This window comes from Pogona vitticeps, chromosome 5, assembly GCF_051106095.1.
Source record: "Pogona vitticeps strain Pit_001003342236 chromosome 5, PviZW2.1, whole genome shotgun sequence".
NCBI classification, from domain to species: domain Eukaryota; kingdom Metazoa; phylum Chordata; class Lepidosauria; order Squamata; family Agamidae; genus Pogona; species Pogona vitticeps.
The window spans coordinates 117,969,573-117,986,638 of NC_135787.1; the positions used below are offsets into that span (position 1 = coordinate 117,969,573).

General features: G+C 40.3%; 1 protein-coding gene across 6 annotated transcripts in view; it reads right to left on the reverse strand.

The window, feature by feature from the left end:
* Positions 1–17,066, reverse strand: part of BCAP29 (B cell receptor associated protein 29) — a 29,126-nt gene that overhangs the window by 7,606 nt on the left and 4,454 nt on the right. For 5 of the 6 annotated variants that reach the window (XM_078394368.1, XM_073000661.2, XM_020813085.3 and 2 more), the window contains exons 2-6: positions 16,541–16,648; positions 12,671–12,771; positions 10,737–10,887; positions 8,848–8,983; positions 7,051–7,162 (exon numbers count right to left, since the gene is read on the reverse strand). In XM_078394368.1, the coding sequence (XP_078250494.1) occupies positions 7,051–7,162; positions 8,848–8,983; positions 10,737–10,887; positions 12,671–12,771; positions 16,541–16,648 (608 nt within the window). Of the gene's footprint in view, positions 1–7,050; positions 7,163–8,847; positions 8,984–10,736; positions 10,888–12,670; positions 12,772–16,540; positions 16,649–16,940; positions 17,010–17,066 lie in introns of those variants that run through there. The other variant, XM_020813089.3, reaches the window with a different exon arrangement.

A 17,066-nucleotide genomic window follows, 5' to 3' on the forward strand; every position in this document is an offset into this window, starting at 1 on the left:
CTAGCCAGGGGGCCCTTTTAAAAGAGCTGTCCCTTAAGGAGATAAGAGGGATGGCTTGTAGACTAAAGACCTTTTTGGCAGCTGCCCCCAGAATATGGAACGCCCTCCCGAGGAAGATTTGTCTGGCGCCGACGTTGATGACATTTCGGCGCCAGGTCAAAATTTTCCTTGTTCCAGAAGGTTTTTTATTTATTTTATTTTATTTTATTTATTTATTGAATTTATATGCCACCCACTCTACCCATAGGTCTCTGGGCGGCTTACAATAATTAAAATTCAATACAATAAAAATAAAATGATTAAAATACAATTAAAATACAATTAAAATTGCCATCATCAGGGCCTACAGTTGATGTTATTTCAATTAAAAGCTTTCTGGAACAGGAAGGTTTTGACCTGGTGCCGAAAAGTCATCAACGTCGGCGCCAGACGAATTTCAGTTGGGAGGGCGTTCCATAGTCTGGGGGCAGCTGCCAAAAAGGTCTTTAGTCCACATTTTAATTGAAATAATAATTAATTGAAATAATATCAACTTTGGGTCCTGATGGCAATTTTAGAGCACTTTTAATCTTTTTACTGTATTTAAATTGTAAGCTGCTCAGAGACCTTTGGGTAGTGTGGGTGGCATATAAGTTAAATAAATAAATAAATAAATAAATAAATAAATAAATAAATAAATAAATAAATAAATGTTTGATTAGAAAACAAGGGTGCATACTAAAAAGCACCATTATCAAGTCAGTTGCAAAGCATTGTAGGATGCAGTAACGTAGTCATTTAGATCCAGGAGACAAGAACCCTTGTAAAATGCTACATTTTAATTAAGATACAGTTGTGCCCTGCTTAACGATTGCCCCACATTACGACAAATCCGCTTTACGACAATGTTTTTGTGATCGCAATTGCGATCGCAAAACGATGGTCTAAATGGGGGAATTTCGCTTACTGATGACTGGTTTCCTGCTTCAGGAACTGATTTTCGCTTTACGATGATCAAAAACAGCTGATCGTCTGGTTTTCAAAATGGCCGCCTGGTGCTTAAAATGGTTCCCCTCTGTGGTTAGGGACAGATTCCTCGCTATACAAGCACTGAAAATGGCCACCATATGGAGGATCTTCACTGGACTGTGAGTTTTTAGCCCATTGGAACGCATTGAATGGTTTTCAATGCGTTTCAATGGGCTTTTTAATTTCGCTTTACGATGTTTTCGCTTAACAGTGATTTTCCTGGAACGAATTATCGTTGTTAAGCGAGGCACCACTGTACAGAGAGTGAAGCTATCATTTACATGGAATACTTTTTTTTTGCAGCATGTGAAACATTCTTCCATAATGCATGGTATCATAGAAGAACCAGAGACAAGACTTTAGCTGACAAAATCTTGATTCTAGAATACCATAAGTTCCATTAAAGGGCTATGGGGAACTCCCATGCACTGCCCAGTCTGGTCTCTCCCTCCACAGCACAATTCTGACCTCTAATTCCAAATGCTGCCTTCTCTCTTACCCCAATATTGCATCCCATAACAATCTTGTTTATTCTTTATTTATTTAAAATATTTTGCCCCACCTTTCTCCTAAAACGGATCCAAAGTGGCTTACAGTATTAAACGAACAAACAAACAACCAAAAACAACCAAATAGGTTTTAAAACAATAGATGATCACATTTTAAAAGAATTAAACATCATATTAAAACTCACAGATAAATGCAGTGCTACATTAACAAAACCAATCTTTCCCCTTTGTGCCATGCCACTGCCCCCAACTGTGTTCTGCCTCTTCCTGAATTACCTGCTGTCTCAATGCACATCCCTCCTCCTCAATAGCTTCACTGTCCACAGAGATATAGGACAAAGCTCAGAAAAACATAAAGACATGAGCGTAGTCAGAAATTTTCTAATACTGTTTAGATAAGATGTGAAAGGAAGTGCAGGCTAGCCCTACACCTTCCATTGTTCCTCTTCACCTGTGGAAAGTGTTGGTAGGATGAAGATGGCTTCTCAAACATGCAGGGGCCTGCCATGCGATTGAGACCCTCAAGTTTCCCACTCACAAGGAGGGGATCCATGCACAAAGAGGGCTATCCTCATCACATGAGGACAGCATAATAAAAGGTGTGGAGCTAGCACACTTCTCATTTACAGTGGTGCTAGCACACTTCTCATTTACAGTGGTGCTTAGCTTTACGATCGCTCCATTTAACGACGAAACCTCATTACGACAAACTTTTTGCGATCGCTTTACGATGTTTCCTATGGGGGAATTTCGCTTTGTGATGTCAGTTCCCTGCTTCAGGAACCGATTCTTCGCAAAACAATGATTTTTTGGACAGCTGATCGGCGGTTTCAAAATGGCCGCCGGGTAAACAAAATGGTCCCCCGCTGTTTTCTGGGACGGTTTCCTCGCTGCACAGGTAGCGAAAATGGCCGCCCTATGGAGGATCTTCGCTGGACGGTGAGTTTCCAGCCCATCCGAACGCATTAAACAGGTTTTAATGCATTTCTATGGGCTTTTTTATTTCGCTTTATGACGTTTTCGTTGTACAGCGATTTTGCTGGAACGAATTAACATCGTAAAGCAAGGCACCACTGTATTTTCTAAATATGAGTTAGGCAATGCCTAAATAAGACTATGAACAGTATCATCATATTTCAATATATGGGAAAGGGAGGATTTATGTACAGAATTCGTTAATTTATGACCTATACGGATAAAAAAAGCACAAAAGATGCTGCTATATAGAAGATGCCTCCTCTGTGATTTAGGATCACTGGGTTAAATGTTTGACAGCAAAATGACCTAGATCTTACATGACTCCTCACTGCCAGCATAACAAACTACAGTAAGACCCTACTCATATCCCCATTTGCAGAAGATAATTATAGTACTTGTCAACGTATATAAAGAACTTTCAAAGTTTTAAAATTTCAATTCCACAACAATTTTACATTTCAAGTAAGGCATCTGCTTAACTTCAGTCCTTCAGTCCAATATTAGTTACAAAAATATAACACATAATGGAGTATTAATTTTACCCCTTTCATATGTCAGCTTGCAAATTTTCAAAAATTATATTCAGATTTTAACCACAAAACGCACTGTTGCAACATTGTAAGTTAAACTGATTCCTATCTTTATACGCCAGTAGAGGGAAATTGTATGGCAAGAAGTTCATCTAGAAGAACAATGTTCTTTTATGTTTATTTTGTATACAAACCATGTCTGTTTATAAGAGACGGCAAACATTGTGTAAACTTTACTTTTCCCTCCTTCCCTTCCAAATGTCATCTTTGTGAGAACACCGAACATATACAAAGGAATATATCCAAAACTTCCATAAATTTATTTTTAAAATGTATATTCTACAGACACATTGATGATGTATTATTACTATTGAAGATTTTGAATATGTACTGTATTTCAAGAGCTCACATACACAATGGCAGAATTCCTCTGCAAAAATCCAATGCTTTGGAGTCAATAAATCAGGCTGCAAGCCCTTGTTCCCCTTGCTTGGGGGGAGCACAAGGAGAGGTGGAGTTATTGGGAGAGGTCATTCAGTTTTTAAATTGAGGTGTCGGCAATATGATGACCTCCAGCTCTACTGCTCCTTGTGACCTCACACCAAGAAAGCAACTGAGGGTTGTGAATGCTTGTCAGGTTTGATAACGGGTGAAGATGAAAAACTAGAAATTAAAGCCTGACAAAGTGGGGAAAGTGCAACTGGTGAGCAGAAATCTCAAGGACTCTGTAATATCCCTGTCTTCTTAACCTTCAGTCTCTTTCCTTATGTATATGGCTAGATCTGTGAAGGTCCCAGCAAAGGTATGCTATGAAATTCTCTTGCAGCAAGAGCATCCACATGCATTCTGCCCAACCATACCGGCCACTGACAGTACTCTTACTCCTGTGCTCTAATATTCCTTTGCTAGGGCTTGGTAGAAAGTGTTTTCCAGTGGGTTCCTTTATCACTTAGTTGGTGGCAGTGCAAAGGTACCTGTTCTGAATCTCAGTGGCAGCAGACAAATGATCAGGGAACTGTCCAACTGAGAGACGTTGGGCATATTTTTACCCAAAAGAAGCTGAAGTCAGCCAGGAAACCCTCTGCTATTGATGGTGATTGAGAGGATGAACCTTTAGATGCTCTCCAAAGCAAGAGGAACAAGGGGTGACTTGGAGAAAACTTTGCATTAGGTTGGCATGAAGAGAACAGTTGTTTGAATCCTTCTGGCTTAACCGGAATGCTTGCCCGCAACTTTGAACTTTGCTGTGCTACTGGGAATTCTCTTGATAGTTTAGAGATGCTATTGAGGCATCTTTCTTGTATTACTGTGGTTGGAAAGGGAAGAGGCTTGGAATAATTTGGCCTTTCTGCAAGTACAAGGAACATTTGCCTTTGGTTGAGACTATTCGCTAAACTGACAAACTTCATCTCATTTTTGTCTTCAACATTCGTATGAGTACTGGAATCAAGGAATATCAGCCTTGGTCCCTCTATAAGTTGTAGATACTAATGAAAATGAGTTTCAACTATTTTACTCACTAAGATCATAACATCTGAAATTACGTGTTGTTGAATCACATCTGACTTATAGCAACCCTAAAAGGATTTCCAAGGTACGTCAGCTATTTGTGGAATACTTTTACCATTGCAAACACACATTTCTTGTGAGTTTCTGTGGCTAAGCCAGGCTTTGAACCCGTGTCTCCTAGTCCATCACTTGAGCCACATCTAAAGACAAAATCATAATTCTGGACAAAAATTCCAGAGAAACTGTATCATTCCTCTGCATTAATACGCTTCTTAGAAAGTCAGACGTCTAGATTAAGTCAAACTGAAAACTGCAATAAAACCAATTGGGGGGGCATGGATTTTGATACTATCTCTGGATTGTATGCAGTTTTAAAATCTGGTAGTTTGAACAGCAGATTTGTATTTCATGTGGGAAAAGGCAATTATATGATGTAATAGCAGCATATCTTAAAAAGACACTGAAGCTAGGATAAGGGAATTCACACTCAGCTGAGAGCCTTACTAGGAATTTGAGAAAGTTGGTCTCAGGCTAACAGCATCTTTCAGGGTTGATAAGGGTCTAGAATAGTACTTTACACTTCCCTGATAAATAACAAGACACAGATATTAATGGTTTACTATTTCTAAGATTTCATATGATTGAATGGCTGGAATATTCATTTAAATGTCTACAATGCTCCACTGGATTGTTCACTGAGTCAGTATGGCTACAACAAAGCAGTGTTAGGGCTCCGAGCCTTAGGTCAATTACTAGGTTTCCCTTCAAAACACAGCAGAGTTGTGCAATGTTCCGCACATATTCAAAGACCTTTATATTACCTTTCTGATCCTCACAAGGTCACAAGTAACATTGTCCAAGACATTCATTACAGCCTAGTAAACACTGAGAATTGCCACAAATCTTGCAAGATCCAGAATGAACACTGACAATCAGGAAAACTCCACCTTCATCTTAGTGGTGTTTCATCAAGACAGCCCAAATCAAATACAGAAACTACCAAGGGGGACCTTGTTAAAAAGAAAATGACACTGTAAACATTCAGGCTCTCTTTTTGTAAATGATACCCTCACAAAGAATTTCAAATAGTTTTTTTATATTGTATAATGAATTGTTTTTAACCATTTATGCTCAAACAAGCACCTGATCCCAGGTTCAAATATCTGCTTCTCTGTTTATTCTGTTGGGTTTCTTCACCAATGCATGACACAGTTGTGACTCGTCATTCAACAGTTTATTGCCAAAGAGCAAAAGAACCTCTAAACTCTTATGGCCTCCACTTTTTGAGAGAAAGTGTGCATTGTTTGAATGTTTTGTGAGGCGAAAATATACAACTCTATCTAGATGTCACAATCTTATGTCCTACTTTAGCTATACAGCTGTACAATGCAAGGTTGAAGCAACAGGATCAAGCAAGTGTGTTGTCTCACCTGTGAAAATCTACACAAAGAATACTTCCTCGCAAAGTGTATTTCTATGCTTAATACAGTCAACCCTCGACTTACGAACGGCCCTAGTTACGTACATTTCAACTTACGAACCGCTCTGTTGGAAAAAATTGGCATAGACTTGCGAACGGAGCCTCGACCTACGAATGAGGCTCCATTCGCAAGTCGATGCCAATGGAGCGATTGCCACCTTTGGAACTCTCAAAGGGCTTCCTCCTATGTCGGGAGGGGGGGAGCCATTTGAGAACTCCGATCCCAAAAAGGCAGGGCTAAAGGGCTGGAAATTCGAATTGTTCCTCCAACGTCGGGGGGGAAAGCCCTTTGAGAGCTCCGAAGGCGCCGATCGCGGCGGCAGGGACCCCCAGGGAGGTCTGTGATGGCGGTGGGGAAGCTCCCAGGGCTTCTCCGCTGCCATCGGAGACCTCCTGGGGGTCCCCCGCCACTGCAATCGGTGCATTCAGGCTTTCCCGGAGAGTAGACCGGGACAACCGGGGGAAGCCCTGCCGCCGCGATTGAAGGCAGCGCTCACCCAGTGCTGGGAGGCTAGAGCTGGCCGGGCATTTGGCCACTCGCCCCTGGCGGAGGCAGTGGAGCGCCGGCAGGCTTCGGACTGGTAAGTCCTTTAAAAAAAAACTTTTCTGTGTGAGTGTTAAAGGGTGGGTTTGGACTGGGGAGATTATGTTTCTCTCTCTCTCTCTCTCTCTCTCTCTCTCTCTGTGTGTGTGTGTGTGTGTGTGTGTGTGTGTGTGTGTGTGTGTGTGTGTGTGTGTGTGTGTGTGTGTGTGTGTGTGTGTGTGTGTGTGTGTGTGTGTGTGTGTGTGTGTGTGTGTGTGTGTGTGTGTGTGTGTGTGTGTGTGTGTGTGTTTGCAGTCCCAGCGTGGGACTTGCTCTTTTCATTTTTATTTTGTTTTTGTTTTTAATGCTGGAACGGATTAATTCCATTCCCATGCCTGTCAATGGGAAATGGTACTTCGACTTATGAACTTTTCGATGTACGAATGTTCTTCCGGAACAGATTAAGTTTGTAAGTTGCGGGTTGACTGCAGTATAAAAAAGTAAAACACATACCACTCGTTTTTTTATTTAATTCTTCTTTCAGGTCTTCCACTTCTTGCTTCAGCTTTTCACTGGTTTCATCAGCCATATCTGCATTGTCACAATTTTTTTTCTCTTTCAGAGTCTGCCAAGAAGAAAACACTCTTTTGTTTAGTTCAGCAAACTTCAATACAGTGGACCCTCGACTTATGAAGGTCCCTACTTATGGAAATTTCGAGCCGCAAAATTTAGTTTGACTTGTGGCTGGAGCTTCGACCTATGAAAGGCAGGGGGAAATGGTGGGAAATTCAAAGCAGCCCCTGCTGCCCTCTTGTCTCCTGTCCCAGGTGGACAGGAGGCAGAGGGCACCAGGGACAGGAGACAAGAGGGCAGCAGGGGCTGCTTTGAATTTCCCACCATTTCCCCCTTTCCGCGTCCGCTGCCGGCTTTCAGGGCTTAGAAAGCTGCACCCGCTGCCCTCTTGTCTTCTGGCCCCGGTGCCCTCTGCAGCAGAGGGCACCAGGGACAGGAGACAAGAGGGCAGTGGGTGCAGTTTTCTAAGCCCCGAAAACTGGCAGCGGGCGCAGAGCAGCTTTCGGCTTACCGGGCTTCCAAAGCTGCACCCGCTGCCCTCTGTCTCCTGTCCCCGCAGGGATGGGAGGCAGAGGGCAGCGGGGACAGAAGGCAGAGGGCAGCGGGTGCAGCTTTGGAAGCCTGGAATTTTTTTTCTTTGGCTTGAACGAATTAAATGGTTTTCAATGCATTCCTATGGGAAATGGACCCTCGACCTACAGAATGTTTGACCTGTGGCCACCGTTGTTCCAATACAGCTTAATTCCATAAATCAAGGGGCCACTGTACTTCACATGTTCATAATTAATCCCTTCTTACCCTTGTCTATTTCATCCCTCTGTTTTCTTGGGGAAATTGTGAGGCTTTTGAAAAGTTTGCTGTAAAATACTACTTACATCAAAGTAAATCATATTTTACAACATTGAAATAAGACAAATACATAGAATTACATTGCATAAATTACTATTAACAACTTAAGAGCACGGTGTAATGATCTTCTGTTAAAAAAACCAACTAATTTATGAGAACTCGCTTAAAAAATCCAACAAGTTTCTCCCCAGAGGGTTTATGAATTCACAAAAGTTTATCCAGATATACAAACTATGCTAGTCAAGTTCCAAACATATTGCTTTAATTAAGACTTACAGTGGCTGAAATCATATTTGTTAGTGTTTTAAGTCACAGCACAGATTGCAGCAATTTTTCTAAAAAAAGGTTCCATTGATTCAAATAGTTCTGCTTTAGTTGTAACTTGCTACATTGTTACAACTAGGCCCATTTAAGTCAATGGAAATAAAGAAATTAACTCACAAAATCCCCAGATTCAATAGGCCTAATAATGTAATGCAACTTAACTACACTAAGCAACAGGATTTCATCCACTTGATGAAAAAATGCAGTTTCTTACTGTAGCAAGTTTCCTTCTGAATTTTAAAATAAACTGACGCAGTCCACAAACATATTTTAAACTGAATGACATGGATTTACTGTAGTTTACACAGCCATGCAGGAGAGTAAGATTCATATTAAGAGGTGTCATTATCTAAATTTGATTTTATAAACTTTAATTTAGTTAATATCAAGTGGTGATATGAGCAAGCAAACTTAACAGATCTAGGGTCTGCTGCCTGTTCTAAATCAAAAGTCCTATTATAAATGTTTATGTTTCCTGTTGCATGCAAAGTAGCACTCTGAAATTAAGCCACAGAGGTGAAATTGACATGTAAACAAAGAAACCCATTTAGCTATAAAACATACCTGCTGGAGTTTTTCATTCTCTTCCAAGTATTTCTTGGCGACTTCACTGGTATCTGCTATTTGCATTTCTAGAGCTGCCTGGGCTCCCATCTCTCTTGCCAACAAAGTGATAAGGGAAATCATACGTCTCAGCACACTATGGTTAGGAGAAAAACCAAAGGTTTATCAGAATAGAGTGCAATATCAATACTAGCTTAGGGCTAAGTTCAATTTTAGAGACCTACTGAAAGGATTTAAACTTGTTTGTTCATAAGTTAAAATCATTTCAGTGGATCTACACTAGTTAGGAACCAAACTGGATTAAAGCCTTGGTTTCCCCCCCTCCCATTTCACTTTTTTTCACTTCACTTGCTAAGTGAGGTTTGCCATTCTTTAGTTGTCTTAAGCAGACAGCTATTCTGCATGCAAAAAGCAAAGTTTAAGTTTTTTCACTAGAAGACAGTATGTTATGCAGCTGAATAAGATCCTGGATTGCTCCGGTATCTTCCTGCTGCAACTTAAAACGTCAAATGGGAATTCACTCACATTGTAGCTTACTTTACCATTATTCAGAAAAGAAAAATTATCTCCCTTTACAACAGGAAGCTTACATTTAATTAATTAGTTTGATAAAATCTAGTTTTTATTTTTGTGATGTTCACATGTGGTGGCTCAGCATTAAATCAAACCGAACGAGCAATTCTACACTATATACTGTATATGTTACATGGCAGCAGCACCACTGCTGGTAGAAAGGCAGTCACAGTCTTATGTGCTCAGCCACAGAATAGAAAAAAAAAGAAAATAAGGACAACTCAGGGATCATCCAGACTAAGCATTTGTTCTCCACTTTGTGCCAGTTCAGCGCCACTCAACTGGAATTTTTGTCCACACTATCCTACTTCTCTTTTCTAAGACCACCAATATATGTAGCCCTATTTAGCTGTTATTTAAACCTGGCACCATAAATGCTCTTTGAGGAGAGGTCCTACTCCTGTCCCCTTCTGTTATAATGTTCTTTATTATTTACAACACAGAATCTAAAGAGGACAAGTTCCTATATGCTAGCAAGAACCCTGGAAAATCTGGTTCTTTATTCATATACTGTATAGCATCTACACACAAGCAGGAACCTCTCCTCTTCATATCCAGTGTTGTAACCGTGAAGCACGCATGGTGGAAGGAGGGAGGGCCAGAAGCTCCCCTCCAAGCATGTTCACAGGAACTAGGTGGAATAACAACTGAACAGGTCTTTTGTCATGCTACTGGTGCTTCTTACAGCCGGCCAACATAAGAACCTTGCTGAATTCTACAGCACTATAGCCAGTCTCTCTTCAGTTCAGCATTGGGCTCTAAAATATTTGACATACTAAACAGCCCTCATAAGGCCCTTATTACGAGATGCACATTAAAAAAAATCACCCACATGAAAGCTGATCACTACTTCCAGGAAGGTTGCTGTAAACCTTCTACATGCAATTTTTTTTTAAAGAGTGGGGAATATTTTCAAACAAGCAATTTTGAGTGCCTTCTAAAACAGTATGATCGTAGGAGAAAACCCCACTAGTTTAGACAAAAGCATTTTTGAGTCATGCATTAAAGGCTACATTTCTCTTCCATTTCATATCAATAGATCTCATTTAATTCATCAACTTATTGACAACTTCTGGCCAGAATCCTATTGATCATCTGCGCTTGTGTAAATGGAAACTGCATGAGTTTCAGCAGCAAATTATTACCTGTTAAACACTGATTATCTTCCTGTTCAAGCTGTCTTTCTCAAATATGCTCAGTCACTGCTCTCACAAGCTTTTATAAACTTTGGGCATGAACAATCTTTTTTTCTATTCCAGACTGAATTTCTTACAAGATGGCTCAGACAGAATTAAATAGTACACGATTGTACTTACAGCCAAAGAAAAAGTGAGAATCCGGAGATATAGAGGTTCCGTTGTGATCTAAAAAGTTTCATTTGAATGTGATCAAAAGCGTTGGGGCTTGCGTGTGTAGTTTTTTCAGATAAATGAATGTTGGAATACTTTCTCACTTCTCTTACAGCATCTGTGGGTAAAGAATAAATGTTGCTGCACTTTGTTTCTAATATCTTATTTACTGGTTTGCTATTGTACACAAACCTTTCACACGTTACATTTCCCAGGACTAGTCCTAAAATAGCTACATCAAAATCTCTTATAAACAATAACCAATGAATGGTGGAGCAGTTAGAAGACAGAATTTGGAGGCATAAGAAAATCTGTTTGTTTGTTTTTTGCAGGGGGAGCGGCAACACATAAGAAGCTGCATTGTCACATAGACAAAGTGTGTATGAGGCAACAAGGTAAAGGTTCCCCTTGACATTTAGTCCAGTCGTGTCCACCTCTAGGGCGCGGTGCTCATCCCCATCTCCCAGCCGTAGAGTCAGCGTTTGTCCGTAGATAATTTCCGTGGTCACGTGGCCAGCGCAACTAGACACGGAACACCGTGACCTTCCCACCATGGTGGTACCTATTTATTTATTTTATTTTATTTTATTTTATTTATATCCCGCCTATCTAGTTGATTAAGACCACTCTAGGCGGCTTACAACAAAGAGTACAACAATATAAATAAAAACAATTTTACATAAGGGGAAAACTTTCAACAAGATGGGACAAACAGTAGGGAGAGGAAAGAAAGGGGAGATCAGGAATTATATACTCGCATTTACATGGTTTCAAACTGCTAGGTTGGCAGGAGCTGGGACAAGCAATGGGAGCTTGTGTGTGGTACTTTAAAGGAAATTTACACTTTAGGGTGCATGAATCAGCTTTTTTAAAAGTGCATAATCTCTATGTTCCTTGCCTTAAAATCTGGCTTTTTTATGATATCATATTGATAAAATTGCACAGCAACATATTTTGGCAGGGATCGGAGGTGGTTGTGTTTGGCCTATATTACCCATATCTGAATAAAAGGAATGGGCTTTTATAACACATACTTAATGTTACCACTTCAACAACACAAGATCTTACCAGATCATTATATTCCACACCAAACAAAAACAAATTTATGGTATCAAACAGCTACATCTCAGCAGTTTTACTAAAATAAACTTCCTTGATTAGGCGTCAAATGCTTCATCATCCCTGACCACTGGCTGGAACCAAAGCATGCGAAAAGCAGAAAATTAGGGGAGGTGACTCTACATCATGACTTGGAACATTTGATTGTCCAGATGTTTTGAACATGAACCACCAGAAGCCCCAGCCAGCATAACTAAGTATCAGCTATTTTGGAAGCTGTAATTCAAAAGTTCTGCATAGCCGAATCTCCCCAGTCCTGCTCCAAAGAGTGTAGTTTCCAAAACCCAAGTAAACATCTACTTCCCTTAATGTACTAAAACAAGCATGAACTAAAGAGACATAGTGCCATCTGCTGATTCTTTTTGAATCATTTCCTACCTCATGGGTTCAATAGGATTCTCAAATCTTAAACCTCTTTTACTTCTAATGGGCAAAAAAAGGATGTATGTCTTGTTCAAATGATTTTGCAGCAAAACAGTTTGGTTAGGTTTTCTAATTATCAAAAGCAGAACCAATACATAGTGAACAGAATAACCTCCCAAAAACATGTATTTAATACGTGTCCAGTATGTATTTGTCCTGAGATGTTCAAATGGATTTTAATTTGTGCATTTTTATTTAAAAGAAGTTTCAGGTAGTGACAGGGTTCATTCATTCTATTGTATTTCTTATACAGTGTTTTGTTACGTTTTTATTGCATAATTTAACCACCCAACACAATTGAGGTGATACAGAAATAGAAATATTAATACCAGTATGGAAGGAATTAATCTCCTACTTACCAAGAAATAAAACAATCAGTAGGACTATAATAGTAAGGAATGCCTTGTTCCAATAGTTTGTAGTCTTATTCCATATTGGGATCCCAAAAACCTTCTGCCATCTGTAAAAACATAACTGCAGTTTTTCAAGAAGGCTTGATATGCACAAAGACAATTGTATAAACATTTCAGTTTGTGCAACAAGATCAGCTTGATTATTAGATGTTTCCATTACAGTGGAGTTTAATATTAAAATGCAATTCCCTTGTCTATAAGCATGAAAAATCCTAAATACCATACAGATTTATTGAACTCAAACCCTGAGGGGACTCCTATAGCTCCAAACACTGCACAAAAGAGAATTTCACCGAAGTGCAGTTTTGGACACCACATTACAAAGGAACTAACGGGAAAGGATATACCTTGTAGAATTCAGACCTGCCAGCTCTGCCAGTGTCTAATGAGACTAGGTGTCTTTAGCATCCAGGTTTAATGAGACTAATTTGCTGCTTTTAGATCCTCTTAAAGCCTTATTCTGAAGACGAAAATCCTTTGATGCTTATATTTAAATCACACCTTCGATTATCTTGTTAGTAAAACGATCTCACTAATTATTACCCATCCTTTTTGCTAACATTTAAATTCTTCCTTTAAAAAATGCTTAGTAAGTGAAATACTGTACTGCTGAACTGAAAAGATAGTGTACATATTTGGTTAGTGCTGTTTCAATTTAGCACCAAATTAGGAAAAAATATCTTTTAAAAAATATAATTTACAAATTGCACTGCAGTTGCACTGCAGTGCAACCAGCCAGCAAAGAAAAGTACAGTTCACTCCCACATCACACCGTGCACCATATGTGATATAATTTGGACACGCCCAACAATGTCCCTGAAGGACCAATACAGGCAATCATGCAAGCCCAAAACAAGACAAACTAATGGGGGGAGGGAAACACTACAGTAAAACACACACACACACACACACAAGCTCTGCCAGCTGAACAAAATATATTGCATATTCATGCCAAAAGACTGGATCTACTTGTTATTAGCACTAACACTATATAAACATCAAAAGGAACAGGGAGAAACACAGCAAAACAGTAGAATAAATACCCATCCAGTTGTTCCCTAAGTTTGGAAGGGAATGTGTTTCACCTTTTAATTCTACTTTTAAGGTAATCTCTCAAGCTTTCTGCAAGGTCTTTTAAACAAGAGGATTCTTCCTCCAACAGTCTGAATTTCAAAAGTCCATTCCATCACTTCCTCATTTAGAGAATCCCACTTCTCCGTGTTTTAGAGACAGTTAAATATTTTTTGGTTATGTTAATTTTAGTGGTTCTCCGGAGAAAAGGTGCAATCACACCAACAGCAGGTATCTGAACCATAAGCAGGAAAAGCAGCACTCTACCCACAGCGCTACAATGTAAACGCAAAGTCCTCAAACAGGCATCTCAACAAGAGACCTTGGGGTAGTGTGGGCGGCATATAAGTTAAACAAATAAATAAGTCACAAGCAGTAAAGAAGAATGAATTCCTGTGAATTCACCAATATTTTATATAAGGAATAGATAACTTGTGATGCTTCAGATGTTAGGTTGTAACTGCCATCCCATGCTATGAACATCTGACAATTGCAGTCCAACATCAATGGGAGCAGCACACAACCCCCCAACTGATGTTTATATATAAACACAATGAGGACAGAAGTCAAAACCAAGAGTCTGTGCCTGTCTCTTATAAACATCAAAAGCATCATTCCCTCTTACTGCTACAGTTGCTGGCGGTCATCTAGTTAACTACTAATTTCTACAGGTAGTATGCTGCTCTACAGAAATTTTAAGATACTCAGGTTACAAGGTAAAGGTAAAGGTTCCCATTGACAATTTTTGTCCAGTTGTGTTTGACTCTAGGGGGCGGTGCTCATCCCCGTTTCCAAGCCGTAGAGCCAGCGCTTGTCCGAAGACAATCTTCCGTGGTCACATGGCCAGTGCGACTTAGACACGGAACGCTGTTACCTTCCCACCGAGGTGGTCCCTATTTATCTACTTGCATTTGCATGCTTTCGAACCGCTAGGTTGGCAGGAGCTGGGACAAGTGACGGGCACCCACTCCGTTGTGTGGATTCGATCTTACGACTGCTTGGTCTTTTGACCCTGCAGCACAGGCTTCTGTGGTTTAGCCCACAGCGCCACCACGTCCCAATGGTGTAATTTATCCTATGGTTTGTGCTGGACTTGGCACAGTCAAATTTGATGTAATTTCCGTCAACTACATGATTTACAGCTGACTGCAAGTAAGGCTGGTCTTTTCTCATAGGCATGCATTGTTTTTTGTTCAGCCAGCAGGGGCTAATGTTCATTTGTAGCTATTCCTTTTCCACTGTTGCTTGTTTCTGGCATATGTGATCACTTATATACTGTATTGGCTCAAAGGGGCAGGGCTGGTATGGCCTAGGATGAGGCTGATGGTAATGTCTTCGGGAGGATGCAGTATGATAGTATGTAAGTGTATATAGGATTTCGCTGTTAAAAGTTCTACATGGTTGTTTCTTTTCCAGCAGATCTGTCCTCTGTGTACCTCGGTTTATGAATGCCTCGGTTAATGTAGTTTTCAGTTTACAAAGGAAAATCCATTGAAAATAATGCCTTGGTTTTTTTCGCAGTATGAAGGAAATTTCCCCAAGATGCATTGTGCCTGAAGGTTTATAGCGCCGGCCCCATTACTGTGGCAAACCACGTTTCGGTTTACGAATGTTTTGCATTATGTAACATCCCGGAGAATGCATTACATTTGTAAACTAAGGTACGCCTGTACTTTCTGCTGTTGGACTTAACAATTCAAGCCAATTACCTCCATTATTATCTTAGGCTCAGCATAAAATACTAACAACACAGCTCTTCATGGTCTTTTAGGAGCATATATACGAACAAGCACTATTATAACTGTTGGCAGTTTTATTACCACTACTGTGATTCAAGGAAAAGCATTACTGTGACAAAACTGCTTATATACACCACTTGCTGAAAAAAAAAGGCCAAACAGCCTGGTGTCATTATAGTACTAATTCTGATCAAGGGCCACACTTGTCTCTGACCACTGACAGTGGAACAACAATTGTGGCAATCTTACTGTTATGTGACAGTGAGTTATAAATTTCTTGATCACTCTGAAAATCTTTCATAATGATTGTGATGTTTACCACGTGCTTTTAGATCTATGAAAAAATTATTGTGGGAAGTTACAACAAGGTTTGGAAAAACAGAATATAGTTCCAAATAAACAAGCGCATAGATACAACAAACTAGCCTTATTCTCTTGTCTACAGCAGTATGGGGCATTAATGTCACACTTCAAAGTTTTACAAGTTTCAGCAGAACTGTTTCATTTGTTGGCATGTTACCGCCAAGGCACCTCCAACCCATGGCAACCCTATCAATGAGTGACCTCATAAATGTCCCATCACTATTAGCCCTAGCTCAGCTTTTGCAGACTCAAGGCTGTGACTTTCTTTATGCAGTTAATCCATCTCATATCTGATCCTTCTCTTTTCCTGCTGCCTTCAACTTTTCCTAGCATTATTGTCTTTTCCAACATTGGCTGTTATTCAAAGATAATAAAGTGGGCAATCTGTTGCAATGGCCAGATAAGAACAAGCACCAGTCACAAGCTGAAACAAGGGCACTATTTTTAACATTCCTAGACTCATCAATCCAGGCATTTGAGAAGCTTCTCTAAAATTGCCAGTGGACAGGAGATCTCACCAAAATCTAATCTGTTTACAACAGAAAAAAAGGCAAGTCTACATCCAACTTTGAGTACAGTTAACCAAAGTACAGGGCATATCTTTTTTTAAAAGGCAGCCATTTCAAATACAGCACATTCTTACCTCAGAGGAGAAATAATCGGTATGCAGAGTAACAATAATATAACTATTTCAGCATACAGAAAGGCTGCAACGGCTGTCCACTGAAAAGTCATCTTATCAAGGAGGGATCTGCAGAGAAGTTAAGACCGATTAGTTCACCATGGTTTCAAAACAATTCGGAAAAAGAACGCGGCGAAGCTTTTTGACTAAATGACGCCAGCCACCCGTTGCCAAAACAGGCTCCCCAGAGCTTCGCGCACCAAATGTTTCAACTGGTCAAAACCTTGTTGACACCCCCCCCCCCCACACGGCCCAAAGCTTGTTGCAACTCATTCTTAGGCCGCCGTATTTCCCCATCACCGCTCCCCACCCCACTCCCGTGTTATCAGTACGTGTGGCCCGGAGACCTCCCGAATCAAACCTGGGTTCCCCCTTGTGTAGGAGTCCAACTAGCGCGGGACTTTCGGGAACACCTTTTCTCCCGCTGCCACCCCCCAACCCCCCCCCCCCGCTCGCCCACCCACTTTCCACTGGGGAGGGGAGTTAC